This window comes from Tympanuchus pallidicinctus, unplaced genomic scaffold, assembly GCF_026119805.1.
Source record: "Tympanuchus pallidicinctus isolate F22 unplaced genomic scaffold, pur_lepc_1.0 scaffold9, whole genome shotgun sequence".
Classification (NCBI taxonomy): Eukaryota; Metazoa; Chordata; class Aves; order Galliformes; family Phasianidae; genus Tympanuchus; species Tympanuchus pallidicinctus.
In genome coordinates, this window is record NW_026294813.1 from 7,543,187 (window position 1) to 7,562,234 (window position 19,048).

General features: G+C 35.5%; 1 protein-coding gene across 4 annotated transcripts in view; it reads left to right on the top strand.

Annotated features, from left to right (window-relative positions):
• Positions 1-16,094, top strand: part of ARL15 (ADP ribosylation factor like GTPase 15) — a 231,155-nt gene extending 215,061 nt beyond the window's left edge. For all 4 annotated transcript variants that reach the window (XM_052670237.1, XM_052670236.1, XM_052670233.1 and 1 more), the window contains one exon: positions 12,118-16,094. In XM_052670237.1, the coding sequence (XP_052526197.1) occupies positions 12,118-12,270 (153 nt within the window). In that variant the 3' untranslated portion in view covers positions 12,271-16,094. The remainder of the gene's footprint in view (positions 1-12,117) is intronic.
• The last annotated feature ends 2,954 nt before the right edge of the window (positions 16,095-19,048 follow it).

Below are 19,048 nucleotides of genomic sequence, written 5' to 3' on the forward strand. Positions count from 1 at the left end.
GGATGCATGCATATCCTGCTAATTGGGATTTGTGATAGGTAGATGAACTTTTTGTGAAAGAGAATTACTTGAGTAAGTGCTTTTACTTCTCTATAGCACATCAAGATTTTGAGTCTTAATGAGACTAAATATTGTTGGATATGACATTAACAAGATGTATTCTTATATTTCTCCTCTTGCTTCAGCTAGACATTTTTTTGTGCAGCCATTTCAATAATGATGTCACTTTTCCTTTATATATAATAAAAATTGAAATGTACTTGTCTATAGACTAACATGGGTAGTTAGATGTATCCAATATAGATTAAGTGCAATCCTACATCTTTATTATGCTGTAGTATCAAGGATTCATCAAATACATAATTGCAATTAATCTTACTGCCATCTCTGTTAATAACGAAAGGAAATTAACAAGTTGCATGTCATCCACAGTATTTGTGTACAAACACCAGTGGTGGTAGTTACTGAATTACCTTCCTCTTACTGTCATGTTTCAAAACATTATCCAGAGAAGAAGGAAAATCAAATAACTTAACTGAATTGGTCATGTTTACACATTAGGTTAGAAAATTCCTTGTGCAAAGTGAATGGTTGAATGTGTTCACAGAAATAGGACTGTTTTATATATGAATTGTAAGTGTACAGGCTATATTAGCAGAGCAATATATCTTAGGAAATAATTACTTTGGCTTTTTAACTGTATATAGGGTATCTGTAAACATAGACAAGGCTAGAGTGAAAGGAACTTAATGTTTTAACTGATACTTCTGGTAAAACTTATGAAGTTTACATGTTATCCTTAATATAAATGGCTTATACAAATCTTACTAAATATATTATGCTATTACATGTGTTTTATATAAAATAATAAGAACTGCTGTCTCACCTTCTCCAAGAACAGATCCAAAATTGTAGATCCAATCAGACCACCAGCCTCTAGAGTTTTTGACAGCATTCAGCTGTTTTTTGTCTTGCGCTTGTTTTTAATCTAAACTCGGCTGACTCCATTTATATATTTTCTAATAGTTGCTGTTAATGCATTTTAACTCCTACCAAGGGAACAAACGAACCATTTTTTGTTTCATGTGAAAATTGTCACTGTTTCGCCATGACTTTGTGAATACTGTCCACCTGCAGATTCTACTTACTAGTTGGCAAGCATAAAGCTGTTGTACTAACAGCTGGACTTGATTTTTTTTCCTTTCAATATTTTTGAAAGGAAAAAAATATTTTTTTATTATGCTGGATCAGACATCCTAAGAAGCAGTATGATTCATTATTTGTATGTCATCTAAGTCATGTTATGTGGTCAGTGTTTTCACACCTCTCTTTACTTTCCCTCTCCAATTCCTTCCACGCTGCCTGTGGTCTGACTAGCATATTGATGACACTGTCCTTTCTATTAATCTGTCTACAGCTTGGCTTATAAAACTGCATGGCTGGTGGCAGCCTTCAGTAGAGGTTGAGGAAACTGCTATACAATGTGCAGCTCATTCAAAGTCTGAGGATTTGATTCTTCTCCAAAACTGCTTTTCAGTGGGCAGCATAGTATCTTTTCCAGCTTTTCTGGGCTGATGTATAAAACACTATATTTGTTACACTGATTTTTTTTTTAAGCTGTTCTTACTGCTTTATCTTCTAATGAGGCCACTTTTTTTTTTTTTTTTTTTTTTTTTTTTTTTGAGGACAATTGAAAATATTCCATTAGCAAGATACCAAATTTCAACTAGTACCAAATAGACTTTGCTTTTTATTTTTAAGTCACTTAAGCATCTGTGAACAATGAGCAACATATCACTGGTATATTAATTCATTATAAGTCAATAGTAAAATTTTGTGAGGATGGGAGCAAACATAAGGTGTTACTTAAAAAATTCTACTCTGTTCAGTTATTATGGCTCAGTTATGTCTGTCTGTATTTATATGATCACGCTAAACATTCAAATCTAAAGTGCTACCTAAGAATGTATTTTTAGCAGTTATTTTTTATGTATTCAAATCCAAGAGTTCATTGCAATAGATACTAATTTTTGTCTGAAATCTGGATCTCAGCAAAGTTGAGCAACTGACTACCTGAGCTGGAGATGGAGGAATATTCAGTAATCTGTTGCAAGTTACCCTCTTTTCATGCCACCCACTGCCTAAATGACATTAAAAAATATGTAATTAGCTTGAAGTGTGAGGTGTAAAGCCACAATATAGTGCTAGTCTCAGAAAAACTATTTTTGGTGCTTGTAGCTGAAAGGTATTCTATCTGTTGTGCTACTTTGGAACTGCACAGGCTGTGGAGGAATAACACTACGTCCTATACTATATATTTTAGAACAGAAATGGCAGAATAGTTCAATCATATTAAGCCTTTCAATTACCTCCCTACAAATGACTGTTTATTCTGCATTACTTTCCCATTCAAGAAACCCTCAACCTCATAAAGTACTAACCCAATACTGAATACTGAAACCAGTGCTTTATAATGTCAGATTTTTTTTCAGTTTATACAGTTAACTTGTATGAAGTTTAAAAATAATGCTTTAAAAGAATCAATTTCATGGTGAATGCATCTAGTCAAACAAGTCATTTAAACAACATCTTACTCGTGTGTAGCAGACCGTTTTACAAGTAACTGAGAGTTTTACAAGCCTGTGTTTCAGACAGGATAATTGGTTGTTTCATATATGTGAATTTGGGATTTAAACTCATTAACTTCAATGTACAGAACCTTTCTTGGTTTGTATGAAGTGCTTAGTTACGTTCTTTTTAGCTGTATTAATATTTAATTGTTCTTTATTAAGTATAGTGGATAAATAGTGCCAATTTCAAGAATACACTACAAGCTTTTACACTGTCACAAGTGGTCAGCAAACTTATCACATGGTGATTTCTAGTGTAAAGAAAATTCAAATAGCAATTGTAAATGTGCAGGATTGAGATTTTTGCATAGGGAGCATCAACAACCCAAAATCTAAAGACATGACTGTACGTTAATTAGATCACCATTTTCAATAGGTAAGTTATTTTGTCAGGGGAATGGAAGAAAATGTTCTTAGAAAAATCTCATGTGTGAAGATATTTTAATCAACTTGTGTTAATCTTTGTTAATCTCTTTGTCCCCTTAAAAGTTTTTTTTTTTTTTTTTTTTATATTTATGTCCGTATGTAATTCACTTTACCACAATAGATCCTTTTTTGAGCACCATCGGTATTATTATCAGTAGGCCTTGTTCAGAGGGACCATAAGTTTTATGGGTACTATATGTCTGTTCTAGAATTTGCACATTTGTTGGAGAGCAGTGTGGTTTCAGTGTAACTTTCTTTTATGTTTGTGAAACTCTCAATCTACAGCCTACTATTTCCTCTTTTTTCTCAAAGTGCGGCTCAGGATAAGGTAGGGCAAGTCATATCTTGATGCAGTTAGTGAGGATTATTCACTACTCTTTTGTTTGTCCCTTTCCGTGGTACTTTTTTACTCTCAAACTTCTCAAACAGAGCTATCTACCACAACCTACTGCAGTGGAAGGACTAACGCTCCAAAAAGATTGATTCTAACCTGTTACCTTAAATTTTGAAAACCAGAAGGAAGCTGGAGACCCATAAAGTTCTACAGCATCTCACTGCGTTTACCATCTTCTCAAAATCCTTCCAGTCACTCCCAGCTTTTCCAGTAGTCATCTATGCAGTTGTTTGCTGTTGCCCCCCAGCGCTGGAAAAACCTCCATTATCTGGTTAAAAAACGTCTTCTCTCAGTGCAAAGAACTCCCTTTTTGTCCTCTTTATGATTCTTTGTGCGTTTACTAACACTTCAGAAGTGGTGGTGAATTGTTTTGCACGTCTGTTCTCTATATATATCCCTTACATTTTGTATCCATGTGCTTTATGAAAGAATATGAAACCTGTGAAAGGCTTCAATTAAGCAATATCCTGTTTAGGGCTTGAAAGTGTTCCGCCACATTTCTAGGTGGAGAGTTATTTTTTATCAAGAAATGGAGATAAGTCTGGAGTACCTGGAATACCTGGCTTAAAGTGGTGGCTTGCTTCCAAAATTTATTTTGCTGTTTCTGATCTGGATTAGAAATAGTTAATTGCAGCCAGGTGGTTGCCATGCAGACTGCATAACAAAATCTCACCACAGAGGACCTGAAAGGAGGGTGAAGCCATCCACATTTATTCACTCTGCTCTGCACCCACAGAACGAGCGTGATAGGCACGACCTCTAATCTTAGGTGCGTGAGCCCATATTGTAGAACCACAGCTACTGCTGAATAAATGCCTTTTCTTTGTGTTCTCACTGCCTGTTGGCTTGGAATGCTCTAAGCAGTGTAAATGTGGGGAACCAACCACAAAGCCCTTGGAAACTGATGCTCGCTATTGACACAAAAATACGTGTCCATACAGTGTTGTGAAGCTTTGCAAATGTGGGCACAGAATACAGATGTTATTTATTCAAGTACGAGATGTATGTACATGTTCAGGCACACACAGATGAATCATCACATATGCACTTCTGCAGAAAATACTGTTTAACTGTTAAGTGAACAGAAAACATGCTATTTGCAGAAGGAGTGTCATAATAAGGATTAATACTTGCACTTTTGATTATTCTAAAGGTTATTTTGACATTCAGCACCACAGGTAAACATTTTTTTTTTTTCATTTTTTGCTAAAACCAAGTGTACTGTGGCTTAGGCTTTGTCAGTAGCCAAAGCCACAATCTGTATTTAAAGATAGCATATTTTGCAGCTGAAATCAGAATGCCATGTTCTTGGTATTATAGTCTGAAGTAAACAATGAATATTTACAGTCTTTAAAACAAACAAAAAAAGCTATAAAACTGTGAAAGGCTGATGGATATCTGCTCAAAAGGTCCTATGTGTGGAATCTTCACTAGCTATTTGTATTTCTTAAGTAATTTAATCAAAATCACTACAGGATTAGTGATGAGGTAAAAATGGTGCAGTCCAATACAGAAAAATTGCAGTTTAATATTATATATGAGAATCTGATTTTTTATTTCCTCTTCACTTTATTTCTTTGTACTAAATTGAAGACTTAAAGCTGTGGGCACTTAATTGCTATTCTTCTGTGCTTTCTTTGCGAATTTTTTGTTTGTTTTTTAAACACTTCCTCTGTTCTCATGGTTTCACTCATCACTTAAGAATGGCTTCTGTGTTGCTCGCTTTGGGGTTGGATATTGGTTGTCCAGCCTAGTGCTGTTTGTATGATTCTTCATCTGGAAGTCTGGTTTTCTCCGCATAAGGTATTACTACCATCCTCATATTATCTGTATGTTTTCCAGGTATATGAAAAACACATTATTAGATAAAAAGAATATGTTGAGTAAAGAAAACATGGAAGGCAAAGTACAGGTGTATCCTTTTGCATAGTAAATGATTGCACGAAAAAGAGCAGATAGGTGCTAGCATCCACTCAAAGCCTATCTTTGCTTTCATCTAAACACAGTGCCTCATGCAAGCCTTGGTAGTGCCTTTGCACATCCAGCAGTTTTCTGTCATTACCTGTCTTATAGCCATAGATCTATCCTAACATAATTATATGTATCTGTATAAAAAAATACCCCGAATACTTATATGTTTAAAGTCTTCCACTCTCTCCATCCTGATAAATTACACATTATTTTGTATTTTACAGTAAGCACCCCACTGTATATTTCTTCCTAAGTTGATCTCCTTTCCTCTGTCTCACACTTTTATTTGCCAGGACTGCTTGCTCTCTGTTTGGAACAGCATGTCTGTACTGACTTGCCAGAGATCCTATTTCTTCATTCAGAACAGTTAGAAATCTTCTCTGAAACACATTTCTTTAAGCAATTACTTACAATCTGAATAGGGTGATGTCTTATGGCCACTCAGTATAACAAGAATGAAAAAGGGCACCTGTTTCACAAGCCACAGTGAAGCATAGTAATTTTGTAAAATATCCGTGTAAGAAACTATTCCTCTTTGTAAAGACTCATAAGACAAAATATCCACCACGTGTATTATAAAATTAAGTACAAGGCACAGTTGGAAGTGTTTCAGATAATCTTTTGCAAGAACCAGAATTAAAAAGTTTGGAAAGCTGTACAATTTAGAAATGCTGATTTCTAAAGCATTTACCATTACCTGTGAGGAGCTGAACAAAAGTCTTGTGCTTGTGTTGAAATCTTGTCTGGAGAATTTGCTTAGCCTGCTGCTGGAGACATGCTGGAGAAACTAGACTTGTGTTTTCTTTTGCTTTTGCTTCAGCAGGTCATACTTCAGCAGACATTAATCAATCAATCAGTCTGTCAATAAAAGAGGTTCAGTGGCATAGTTCTGGTCATCATGGTATGCATTTAATTGATTTATTGCAAATGTTTGATGTTGCACTTAGAGACCTCGTGTTCAGTGGCACAGCTCAGCTGGCAATAAAATATGTAACTTCAAGGAACAAGGGTTTTAAGGATGTTTTGATGGTTGGTAGTGTCTTTAACCTCAAATTGGCCTTTCTGGAAATAGTTCCATGCATGGGTTGCTGACCAGAGCTGTTCCTGATCCTGCAGTCCCCAGCAGCATCCCCATCTCTTCCCATCAGCTGAGGCACTTTTCTTCCTGTCTATGCTGGGTAAGAAGTACCATGTGGAGTCAATAAAGATGAGGTATGGGTGTTTTAGGAGGAGTATGAGAAATGGGTGCATTACAGGGATCCCTTTAGACATGGATGAGATCACTTTTCTAAAGAAGCATACAAATAGTCACGCATGAAGTATCATTATAGGAGGATATGGAGTGTCTCAATAAGAAGAATAAATGTTATGAAACTTCTAACAGTTGTGCAGGTTTGAGCAGCTGTTCTGGTCAGACAGGAGGCTTTTTTTCCACCCAGTGAGGTGTCAGATAAAGAAGTTACTGGCAGATTTTTAGGAAAGGCATGCAACTATTCACTTGTACAGCAGTGGATTGAACTAGTTGATTTAAGATGAAGTGGCTACATATCCTTCAGCTCACTTTTATAAATCACTGTATATTGAGAACAAGATCAGCAGAAAGCATGTGTAGCAGCAGAAGAGACTGTGCAGCTTGCAGTCCAGCACAGCAACATAAACTAGAGTAGATTTCACTGTACTTTTTAGCATCAGTGGTGATTTAAGCCATGGGTTGCACTCTATGGTTAGTAGGTCAACATTTATGGTTTCTATTTAATTTGCAAGAATTTCCTTTCTTTTGTCTTCTATTTTCCTTCTTTAGACATAACTTATTTTACCTCTAATACTATCCTTTTCCTTATTGCAACTGTTGAAAGCTTTTTTTGTTTCTTTCAAAGTCTTCTGTAGCATTATAAATATACTCTGAGCCTCTAATTATGGATGGTTTTTTTCTGTGCCACCTGCAAACGTTTTACCATTTTAGCTGCAGAGTTGATTTTCTTTAAGTTATTCATTTTATGTAGTTTCCCTTTTTAAAACTTAATACTATGTAATGGACTTTTATGGCTTTTTCTCTTCTCCAAAGATACTGAATTTGAGCCTGCTTTGGTCACTGTTACAAGCAGCTCTTCTGTTGTTCAGGGGCTCACTGCTCAAAATTACCTGTCTCTTGTGGGTATTCTAAACAGTTGCCTCAAAAAGCAGATTTTTGTGATGTTTGTGAGTGTAATCTGAGCATCACAGCCCAGTGAAACATTTTCAGTGTCAATACTGGGAGGTCCCATCTCCCATTATTGTTGCATCTCTTGTCCATGGGGATTTGGGATAAATAAATGAAACATTCCTTGTAGTTAATATATGGATTCAGCAAGTTAGGTAATTTTAGTTTAATTTATACCTTCACCAAAGCAGGAATACTTGCCTAATCCTGTAAAAGACTTAGAAAAAATCAGACTAGTAATGAAACTGACATGACTGTGCAGCTTTTGATTAGATCTAATGTGTGTATGTTACTACAATTTGTAGCGTAGTGGATGAAAAAATATTTTATCCTTAAATTATCCAAATACAGCCTGGTAAAATAAGCGATTGATGGCATCTAAACCTTCTTTTCAGCAAGTTAGAGTGTACTGGAGGCCTTTTTGTATTGACGAACTTTCATATTAAATTTTTTAATTCAGATGAAAACAATGTATTGAAGCAGCTTTTTTTCATCTTGAGTGAAAGACAGAAATGACTCTGTATTCATGTATTATTACAGTATGTAAGTTTTCCTGAATGTCTTGCGCTGCAAACTGGCTAGATGAGGTTCAGTAGTAGAATATATAAAAGCTTTCAGCCAGGACCGGTAAATCAGTTTACGTAGATCAATTTGGTAACATCAGTTCCATGCTGCTGTGCTAATTTACCCCAGCTGAGGTTCTGGGCATCAATCCTTTTATTGTGTCTTGACTTTTGCAGCGCATAGGTTAAGCAACATTTGATAACCATATGCTTAGTGTACTGTGCCAACAGAATAGGACTTCAGAAGGTGACGTGTGGGAGGAGTAGAAATAATTGCAAAAGTGTATTGTTAATTTTTTTTACTTCAGAATGTGGCATAAATGCAATGTCAGCTTCTCTATAAAACAAGGCCCTTATGTGGAGTCAAGACATACAGTGAAATCCTGTTAAATAGTAGTAAAGAAGTCTTGAAATGATGTGGATTTAATTGATTATATTTTCTTCTTAAGGTTATGTCTTAAAAATTCAGCAGTCTCAAAGTAAACACAAATGCAAAGTGAGTATGTAAATGTATGTCTGATGTGTCAGACATCTGAAGCATGTTTGAGTCTTAATATTTTGCTTCAGCATCCATGAGTAGGCAGAACGCTTTTCATCAGTTATGCAAGAGAGCAAGACAAAAGAGCTCCTCTTAATAGCTGCCCTCCTTCATACTTCTGCACTTCTAGGAGCTGTAAAATAGTTACTGGTACTTATCTTGTTAGGAAGGGGCTACCAAGGTGTGTAGTCAGAGGATTTAAACTTCCTTTAGATACTTTAATGATTAATGTACCTCCTCATAGGAAATCTGGCAGAGGACAAGTATATATAATGACCAGGCAGAAAGCAGCTACAGAGCAGTGAAAAGAAAGTGGATGGAGTGCTGTGAGAATGCCAGTGGAGAACTCAACTGCATAAACAGCAGCAGGCATCTGATTACGCCAGTCTATTTTTGTGTTATTTTATCTCTTATATGTAACAAAAGACTCAAGTCTGAAAACAACTTCTTATTGGAACTGATTGATGGGAGAAATTGTAGTATATTGCAGGTGCAAATATTTGTGCCTGCAAACTTATTTCCGGGATTTTCAAAACAGTAGAAGCCTGCAAGTGATGAAATAGAGTAACATACTACAAAGTGTCTCAGCTTGTAGAAGATCACTTCTGTGCTAATGCTGGTTTAGTTCGTTACTACTTGTAAGACAAATAGTGTTATTTTTTCTGATTTTGCATTAGATTTTTCTCTGTGGGTGTGAAGAAAATGACTGCAAAGAGTTGTGTTTTTGTGCTGTTTTCAAATCTCCTCTTAATGAGTATTTTAATTTCAGTATTCATTCAGACTTACTAATGCAGAGACTGTGAACTGTTCCTTAGCTGTGTAAAATGATGACAGTGCACTGCTGATTTTTTTACATCTTGATTACACACCAAGAAATATTAAAAATATATTTTAGTCTCCTTTGGGCATCCAAATAAAAAATGTCTCTGGAAAATTTGTCTTATGAAATCAGTTGATACTGTTTGAGTATTGAAATAGAAATTAGATCTTGAAGTCTGCAGGCACTGAAATATAACTTGAAGTGATTGTGCTTTTCTTGGCTAAAGACTGCCTTGGGAAGCAATGTTGTATTTGCTCACAAATGCACAAGACTCAGTGCCTGCTTACTGCCATCATTTCCTTTTGTATGTGTTCCTACATATTTAATGATTTTAAATCCAAGTAATCTCATTAAACATAATAACCTTTTCCTAATCATTTCCTCATATGGCACAGCCTAAGTTAAAAAGCATATGTAAATAACATTGCAGACAGAGTTCATTGAGCTCAAGGAGCTGATAGCAATAGTCTTCCAGTAGAGGGGGTGTGGTAGACATCCTTTGGGTTTTGGGTCCGAAACATCTCAAGTTACTCAACCATATTTGTCAGCTTAACACCAGCAGGCTGCTCCATCAACTAGCTGTGCTGACACCTTACTTTGTTATGTTTCTGTGCCCCTTTTACTTCCTCCTCTTGTTTTGCAGTCAGGGAGGCTGTTACTGAGAGAGGCAAGAGACTTTCTTTCCTGGCTTGTTGAATTATGTGATCAGTGCCACCTATTTAAAATATTAATGGGAGTAAATTCAATTTTGTTGTCACTTCAGCTGCAAGAAATATTACTGTGTATCACTGGTAGAGATTATTGTTTATATTCTGATCAAGTACAATCATGTCATCATATTAGTTATTAATATGACACTGTGTCAGCAATGCTAAAAAGTTGACATTAAAATAACAGTTGTTGCAGGCTCAATTTTTTTTCTGATTTGTTTGATGTGCAGTGAGTGCCAGGTACTGCTCTTCATTTTCTACATTTTTTTTTTTCAGACTACTATTGATAGTTTTATGCTTTGTTAGAAATACATTTGAAAAGTTTCCATCTATATCTTCATTAGGGGAAGTGGAAGTTCAGTTCTCAAAACCAAATCACTTTTTGTAATATTTGTTAATAGAAGTTCTACTCCAAAATCTTTACTAAATGACAAACCTTCTTCCACATTGCCATGGTTGAATTCTGATTTGTGTGAGTTGATGCAATCATAGTTAGTTTCTTCTATTATAATCCATTATTCAGTGAATAGACATGTTGTGTAGACACTACACTGAACTGTATAGAGATGCTGCAGGTTGTTTTTTCTCCACTGCACACGGAGCCCTCACGCTGTGTGGCTCCAGTTGGCTATCTAGGGAGTCCACTGCCTACCACAATATGAGCAACTGTTCCTGTTACTATTCATGTGCATACTTGTGGCTTGGTCTGCAATAGAAGAAAATTAAGTATATTTGGCAAGAACTATACAGAACAAGAATATACAATCTAAGTCAGAACTAAATATTTCTGTTAACGTGCTGACAATAGCACATATTGGTATAATTTTGGGTTTAAAAACTGAATGTCTATTTTGTGCTAGTCTATTTTTGTGTTGTTTTAGTCAGCCATGAGTAGGCTTTTGGATCAAATACTATCAAAGGCTGAGAATCTGATGAAAACAGCTTAAGATAATCTACTGACCAAAATGACCTGTAAACTCTTTCTAATAGGCATTTATGAGATAAAAACTATGTTTTGATGCTCCACTTGCTAATTTGAAAAGTGAGTAGAGTGTAGTATTAAATTCAAACATTTTATTTCACAGTGTTCCTGTGGATCTGTGTTTCTAACTTGATACTGATCTTTTCAATAAGTAGTATCTTCTTCAGTATATTTTGTCAAGGCATATAATAATTCCAAAACTTGCAATTCTATACTGCATCAAAGTCCTTGCCTCCTTGATGCATATTTGCTGCTGAAATAAAACTTGTTTTATTTTTTACTAGTTTAATTAAAAGTCTTCTTTCTTTATAGGCATTATTACATATTGTTAGAGAGTGGCTGAAAGCTGATGGAACATGCAGGATTTTGAATGAAAACCATCATGTCCCACATTTTTTTTTTTTGTTCAAATCACATTGATGTGCTAATATTCTGTGCTGAATTTTAAAAACAAACTGATTTTGAAAGAATTTTGCTATGAAACATGCAGCTCTAACATTAAAGTTCAAATACAACTGAGAATTTCTTTATTACGTTTGCTATTTAGGCTATGCTTTTGAAAACTTGCTTTGTGTGCTTTGCTCTCTGCGTTAAGTGCATATAATTCTTCCCCAGACCTCCCATGCTGTTAAACGTATGGATAGAATGGTAGCTTGCAAACAGGTCACTCACCTCTAAAGAAAACACTTTCAGGTCACAACATATAACCTGTATTATAAGAACAGCTGTGGATAAGATGCTAAAAATGAGGTTCCTGATCTTTTATGTGTTGTTTTTGTCAATTTGCATGCTGTTTTCTTTCTTATTTTTTTAAGATGTGAAAGAGAGCGTGTGTGGTGGTTGTATTAGTAATACATTGGTCTCTTTTGTTTTTCCTTAATAGATCAAAAAATACTTTGAACTTGAGCCACTTGCACGTGGAAAGCGCTGGATTCTTAAACCCTGCTCCTTGGATGATATGGAGGCAGTAAAAGACAGCTTCTCTCTTCTAATAAACTTGTTGGAGGAGAGAGACTTCGAACCTTCAAGAATGTGAAACACAAGAGGGAAGAGTGATTCTCCAGGCAAATCACTGTACCTGTTCATTCTGCTCACAGATTACTTATGGTGTGGTATCAAGACTGTGCTGTGATGTTCATACACAGTGCAGAATATCCTTTTGTTAAAATAAATGCTCTGTGAATCAGGTACATGACTATTTCCAGTAAAGTCGTCTACACTACTGAAATAGGGAGTTCCTCTTTGTTTACCACTAGTTCTGCACACACTGCATGTTGCTTTCTTGCCATCATCCTTGATAGGAAATTCTGCACGCACAAAAATAACATAGTCTGTAAAGGTGAGATACTACTTGCTACCTTGTTTTCCAAAAATAATTCATGTCTTAAGGATTTGTGAGACTAATCTGTGTTAGCTTGTTTACTGACCCCACAGTATGGAAAGCACAGCCACTGAGAACCTTAACATTAGTGATACCTTGAAACTTAAGTTGTTTTATGTCAGTGCAAAGACTACTCTGAAATTTTACTAAATTAAAACACAGTGGATGTATTAGATGATTCCTCTCCTTAAGCCACTGCATAACCTTGTCAAAGGCAGAACCATTATCTTGCTGGAAGTTCCCTTAAAGGGAAATTTGCACACAGATGTGTGCGGGTAACAGTATTGCTTAAGAACAGGTGGTATAAAAAGGTGGTAAGAAAAAACGTTTTTAGAAAATATACAGAAGTTGGCTAAACTAGCAGTTAAAATAATTTTTTTTATCAGAGAAGCAAACCAAATTTTTCTTAATTCAGCTGTGGAGGCTTTATTACTAGATATAAGCGTGACCGATTTTAAGTAAAGATTGCCTTCTTTATCACTCATTCATAGTTTGCTGTTGTTACTTTAATGGTGCCAAGGTACCATAATGAAGGAACTTCCAGTGTTTGTATCATAAGCTTCTCCTTTCAAGGGATTATAACTTGTTCTTTCAAACTTCCTCTGGCTACATGTTACTTAGAAGACAAAAAAGTGTTCATTGGAAACAGCATTTATAATATGTTTGGAAAAATCCCATTTAGTCCCAGTAACACAGTGCACACTTCTTCTTTCCAAATTTTGCCCATCATAGATTTTCAGGTTTTTTTTACTGACTTTACTTTTATAATGTTATTGACTGATTTTATTCTTTAAAGAATAAAGAATCACTGGTTCACTATGAAGTCAATCACAACAGGGTATGTGCAGATTGATCACCAGGTTGGTGCACACCTTGAATGTTGTGCCTTGTGCATGAGTGTCTGTGTACACAAGCTGTAGTGACGTGTCAGTGGTTCCTCATGGATCCTGCTTATGTTTTGAAACTATAACTCCTGTTGCAAGGCCTTAGGCAACATATCTTTCCACTCCAAGCATTTATTTCTTATGTTTAAAGTTTATTGTAGTTTCTTATTAGTTTATTTGAGAATAAGAAAATAGTCAGCATCAGCTTTTAAAGGAAAAACCATTTCTCTATTTCTTGCAAATATTTCTTGTTGTTAAACAAAATGTTTTTATAGGTTTTTTGTTACTTTTCCATATCCTTGGATATCTTGTATTGCTCCCTCAGAACTATTTCTGCCCAAATGCATGGCCTGTTAGTTACTGTTTTAACTCAGTTCCTACTATAAGAACAAAGCTGGAAAACCTGTTAAGCTCATTGTTTTACTTTGTGACAGAATAGGCAGAAAGTTTTGCTCATAAGCATGAAGGGCATCTCTTCTTGCTTCATTTTATTTCTTTTTACTGCCAGGCCAATCACCCCATTGCTTCTCCTCTTGGAAATATCCAAAAACTGGAATTACTCATTTTAAAGCACACAGAGAAGCACTCTATGATAGTTCAAGCCTCTTTGGCTGTAGAAGCAACTCGGTTGCTCATCAGTTCCTATGCTGTGGATTAAGGAGGATCCTTTACTTCAATTTGCAGAGGAAATGGACCTGATGTGCAGCCATAGCTTACATGAGTTTAGAGATTACAGCATCCCAAAATTTTCTTCCCTGATTAGGGAAAATGACAAATAGAAAATGGTGGGGAGGAGAAAGAGGGCTCGTCTCCCAGAGAAGGAAGGCAGTTTGGCAAAAAGGTTAGGCAAAGAGATGGATTCAGAGCTTTTACTGCTTTGCCATGGAACATCCGTTCCAAAAAATTAATTCTTCTCAATTTTTTCCTCTTTCCTTCCTATTTTGAAATTATTAATTTTTGAAATTATTTTGAAATTATGGACCAAAAGTACAAAAAATTGAAAGAATCCCAACTTTATCACAGTATTGGAACTACACTCATTTGTACTATTAGTGTTTCTGGTCCGGTTGAGCAACCTGAACTAGTGGTAGATTCCCTGTTCACTGCAGGGGAGTTGGACTAGATAACCTTTAAGGGTTCCTTCCAACTCAAATGATTCTATGACTCTAGGATTCTATGACTTCATAGTTCCTGAGTTTTATATTTTAGTCATGATTTCCCAACTATGCACTGTTGGAAGGTGCTACATGACTAACATCCAAAAGGCCCACCCAACTAGTCAATGAGAATACAGCTTTGGCATGTGCCAGTATGCAGCTAGACTGGACCTTTTGATGATAAATACTTTTTCTTTATGGGGATACCAACTGCACAGTAGCAGTGATTTATTTTTCAAAATAACTTTAAATATGCTTTTTCTTACTAATACAGTGATAATTCCTTACCACAGGTTGAAACAATACCTCATAAATGCTTAAGGCTAAGACCAACGCTTAACTTTACTTTGAATGTAGTTCTGTGGCTTTGTGTTGTGGATGGACTTAATGGATGTGTACCCTTTTACTGTCTGTGAACACCTTCATCTTTTTGTGAAAGTATTAAAAATGCTTATAGCAGTTCACATCACACTTCGTTGTCTAAAGTGTTTTGAATACTTTGGCTATGGCAGAATATGTAAGCACTGTGAGCACAACGCAGATTTTATTTGGATGACCAGTGTCAATGGCATTTTCTTGGTTTTGTTTAGTTTGTGACTGTATTTTTTTTTAATCTTTTCACACATGCTCATCGTTTAGATGAAATAAACTTGGGTACTGGGCTCTACTTTCCATGCAAGTTCATTAAGGATAGAACATTGTCTTTTTAAAAAAGATACTGTGCTTTAATGTTCTTCAGACATCTGTTAAATTACTTTGTGTGTATGTGTGAGTGCGTGTATGCGTATGTGCCCACATCAGGCTTCTCAGAGCTGTAGTTGTCTGCAGCGTCTCAGCCGTCAGAATGAAAACATTATCAATCAGTATCCAACAACAGCTGGTTTTGACAAGCTTCTGTCTGCTGCTTAATGCTTTACAACTTGTCAGTGCAACTTTTTTTGTCTACTTACTCTGAGCTGATAATCTTACTGCTTCCGTGTTGTGTCCTGTACTTGTACTTCTAGCATTTGTATGGAAAAAAGTTAAATCTTAGTGCATTTTGATATTATTTCTTGATGTATAATATTCCACATGTATCTTAGCTTGCCTCTTCAAAATGCGCTATACAAAAATCTGTGATGTATTATTTCATTTAATTTCTTGCATTTCATTATATTTATAGAAGTTGCAGATTTTTGTACCGTATTAGTTAATACAGTTGCCTTTTTGTAATGGCAATTAATTTATATTACAAAAGTTTGTATCTTTACTGTAGTTGAGAGTATTAGTTAACTGCCATATTATCTTGACTTTATACTAAAAATACAGTGTCTCTACGCAAAAGTTGATCCATCCGGGTGGACAACTACTAGACATGAGGAACTTGTACTGTTTGTGATTTATACATGATTTCCACTATCAAAAAGACAAAAAGAAAATAAACACTGTGTAGAATTGAGCTGCTAAGTTTGGATTTTTTGAGTGGTAACCAACTCTAGGGATCTGGTATATTTACTTCAGTAGGGAAACATCAAAATAGTTTATTTACTCTTAGATTAAAAAAAGAAAAATAATTGGAGCATAATCACTGCAAAATTATACAAATCTGCACACTTAGATACATGTGAAAAATTAAAATTTCCAAAAGTTATCTGGCTTATTTCCAAAGAAAAATGTTGCTACTTGAGAAATATACTTTAGAGATATTTCAGACGTGCTGGAAACAGAAGCTGGTGTAATTTTTATATAATTATTCAATAATGTCAAACTGAAGGACTTGTTTACATGACTAGAAATCATCGGCACGGTATAATACATATGACATGGCATAATACATACACAGGAAATGCTTCAGAATTTGAACAAATTAAAATACTATGGGAAAAAGAAAAGCTCCTTGGTGCTATGCTATAAAACACTTGTACAGAAAGACATTCACAGCTGATGGAATTACAGCACCAGGAGCTGGTCGGTAGATTTCTGATTCATCTCCTGAGATATGCTTTTTCAGAATTGTATTATTTTTAAATCTGCATTAACGGAGATGGAAGTGAAAGATTTGTAAACTCAGAATATTTTCTTCGTTCTTATATGTTACATAAGTAGGAACAGAAAATCTGCTGATCATCCCTCATTTGATAGCTCTTTAAAGAATTTTCATTAGCTCATTAGCCCTTTGACCTAATAGTTCAAACAAATAAAAACATCTGTTTGTGTCAGCTGTAGGGTTAGTCATCTAGAGCCTAGGTTGACACAAGGATGAGAGAGATATCCTATCTGAAAGGAGAAACGATTCCTTTTTCAGTATCTGCAGCTGAAAAGGAGCCCTGAAATCTCCCTGTAAAGTAGGACTGCTGAGTTCTGTTAGATGAAGGTATAGGGAAAGATCATTAGCCTGCTCAGCTCTCATGGGTGAACTGACTAATATTATTGTGTGGGTTGGACTGAAGATCAAGTCTAATTGAACAAATAATGAGACATTTATGCTTAATGCTAGCTGCTTTTAATATATTTCAGCTTTTATCATAGCTATATTTATAGAAACTCAAGATATGTTGTCTATACTGCTTGTTCATTCACCAGATTTCATAGGAAAATGTAATACGTTATTTTGGTGGGTTTTAATGGAATATATTCAGGACAGACTCACTTATGCAGTGTGTTTATGCATCAAATATGCTGAGCGCTTCCGTTTATGATGTTTTAAATCTGCCTTCATCACTGAATCACTGAAACTGTCTACAGAAGGGTATATGTTCCAATGTGAATATTGAGGTTAACTGTAGTCTGCACAGCTCCAATTATCCTTGGTGGTTAGCTGGAGAGAACACAGGGCAAATGTTAATCTGTTTGTCTTGTTTACAGTAAACCCAACAACAGTGTACAGCAAAATGTCCTGTGTTGGTTTGGGATAATCATGAAAAATGAAGCCAGAGTGGAAAGTGTGGAGGGTGGAGATGATGAATAATCCATGCTCAACCAGTCCACTATTGTGGGAATGGAGGACTTACTGCCTAGCAGTTTCTCGATTTTTGGTTGGGAGAATATTTGTAAAGAAAAGCTTTTATACAGTTGATTTCTAAATACAGCAACATTTCTTCTTGTATGAAAATTCTGCTTATATGCCCCTATGCTAGTACAGGCATACAGGCATACAGAAGCATGCACTGTAGCTTTCTATTACGCTTCTGTGCAATATGAAGAAAGCAAGTCATTGTTATTTTCCTTAGTTCTCACTTTTAGATTGTAAGCTAAAACTAAGAAAAACAAAGTACAGCAGAGATCTATTTTATCTGCCACCTTGAAGTTGTGAAAGGCTGTTGTTCATTTTTATTACTATGCCATGTAGCTATGATTTATTGCAGTTCAGTGTGCCCAGGGAAGTATTTTGTGTGTATTAAGTAAAACAAGATAAAAATTAATTATTTTGTGGTTTCACAACTTCCATGCATAAAGAAATGCCCTCTTTCTAAAGAGACATTTGCTGTTGGAGTATAGAAGTCTCATATTATCGCTCTGATGTAAATTACTGCTAGCTGAAATGCTCAATCATTGAAATCCCAAACAAAAGATCCAATACTGGATGTTGTGAATATCTTGCGTAGTTCCAAAGATAGTGTGGAGGAGAGAGTAAAATCATTACGTACCTGTACATGTTGCAAAACCAAACCAAATTTAATGACAAAGCACAGCAAAGTATTTGCTATTTTAACAATGTGACAGTCTTGGATTTGGAAGCTTGGTCGTTTTTTCAGGATCAAAAGAGCATTTTGTAAAAAGCTTAATTTTACGGTAGGCTACATTTTGAGCTTGTGAACTTTGATGCAGTCTCTTTAAAGCAACAATTCCTGTGTGTTAAGGCTGGTGCTTTAAAAATCCTTTGCAGTGGCACCCCATCTCATGTCCACTTTGCACACTCATTTTCCACTGATAACACATCTTGTTGCTTTTTTTTTTAAACAAAAGATTCTCACACATTTCATAGAAAACTTTGTGGGCTACCGTGTGAGATGGCATAGTCTTAGAAAAGATGATGACCAAATTAGGAATAGAGTCAATGTTTTTTAACCTATGTGCTAGGATTGCTGTATCACATTCAATGACTGTTGTTGCTGCCAGTATTAAAATCCTGAGTTTTTAATGCTTGTAACAACACGTCTATTAGCAGAACTATGTCAGAATTATTTCAGTGTAGCAATCACTGGTCCTAAGATGTACAGATTCAAGATGTGAATTGGATTGTAGCATTTAGAATTAACAATGATTAAGTGGCAGTATCTGGAAAATTTTCTGTTTAACAGGGAAGGGAGCGATGCAGTCTCATCACTGCCTCAGTATTTACCTCTCCATAGAAGAGAAATGCGCACTCATTGTCAGAAATGCAAATTAAAAAAGCTTTAGTCTAGCTTTACT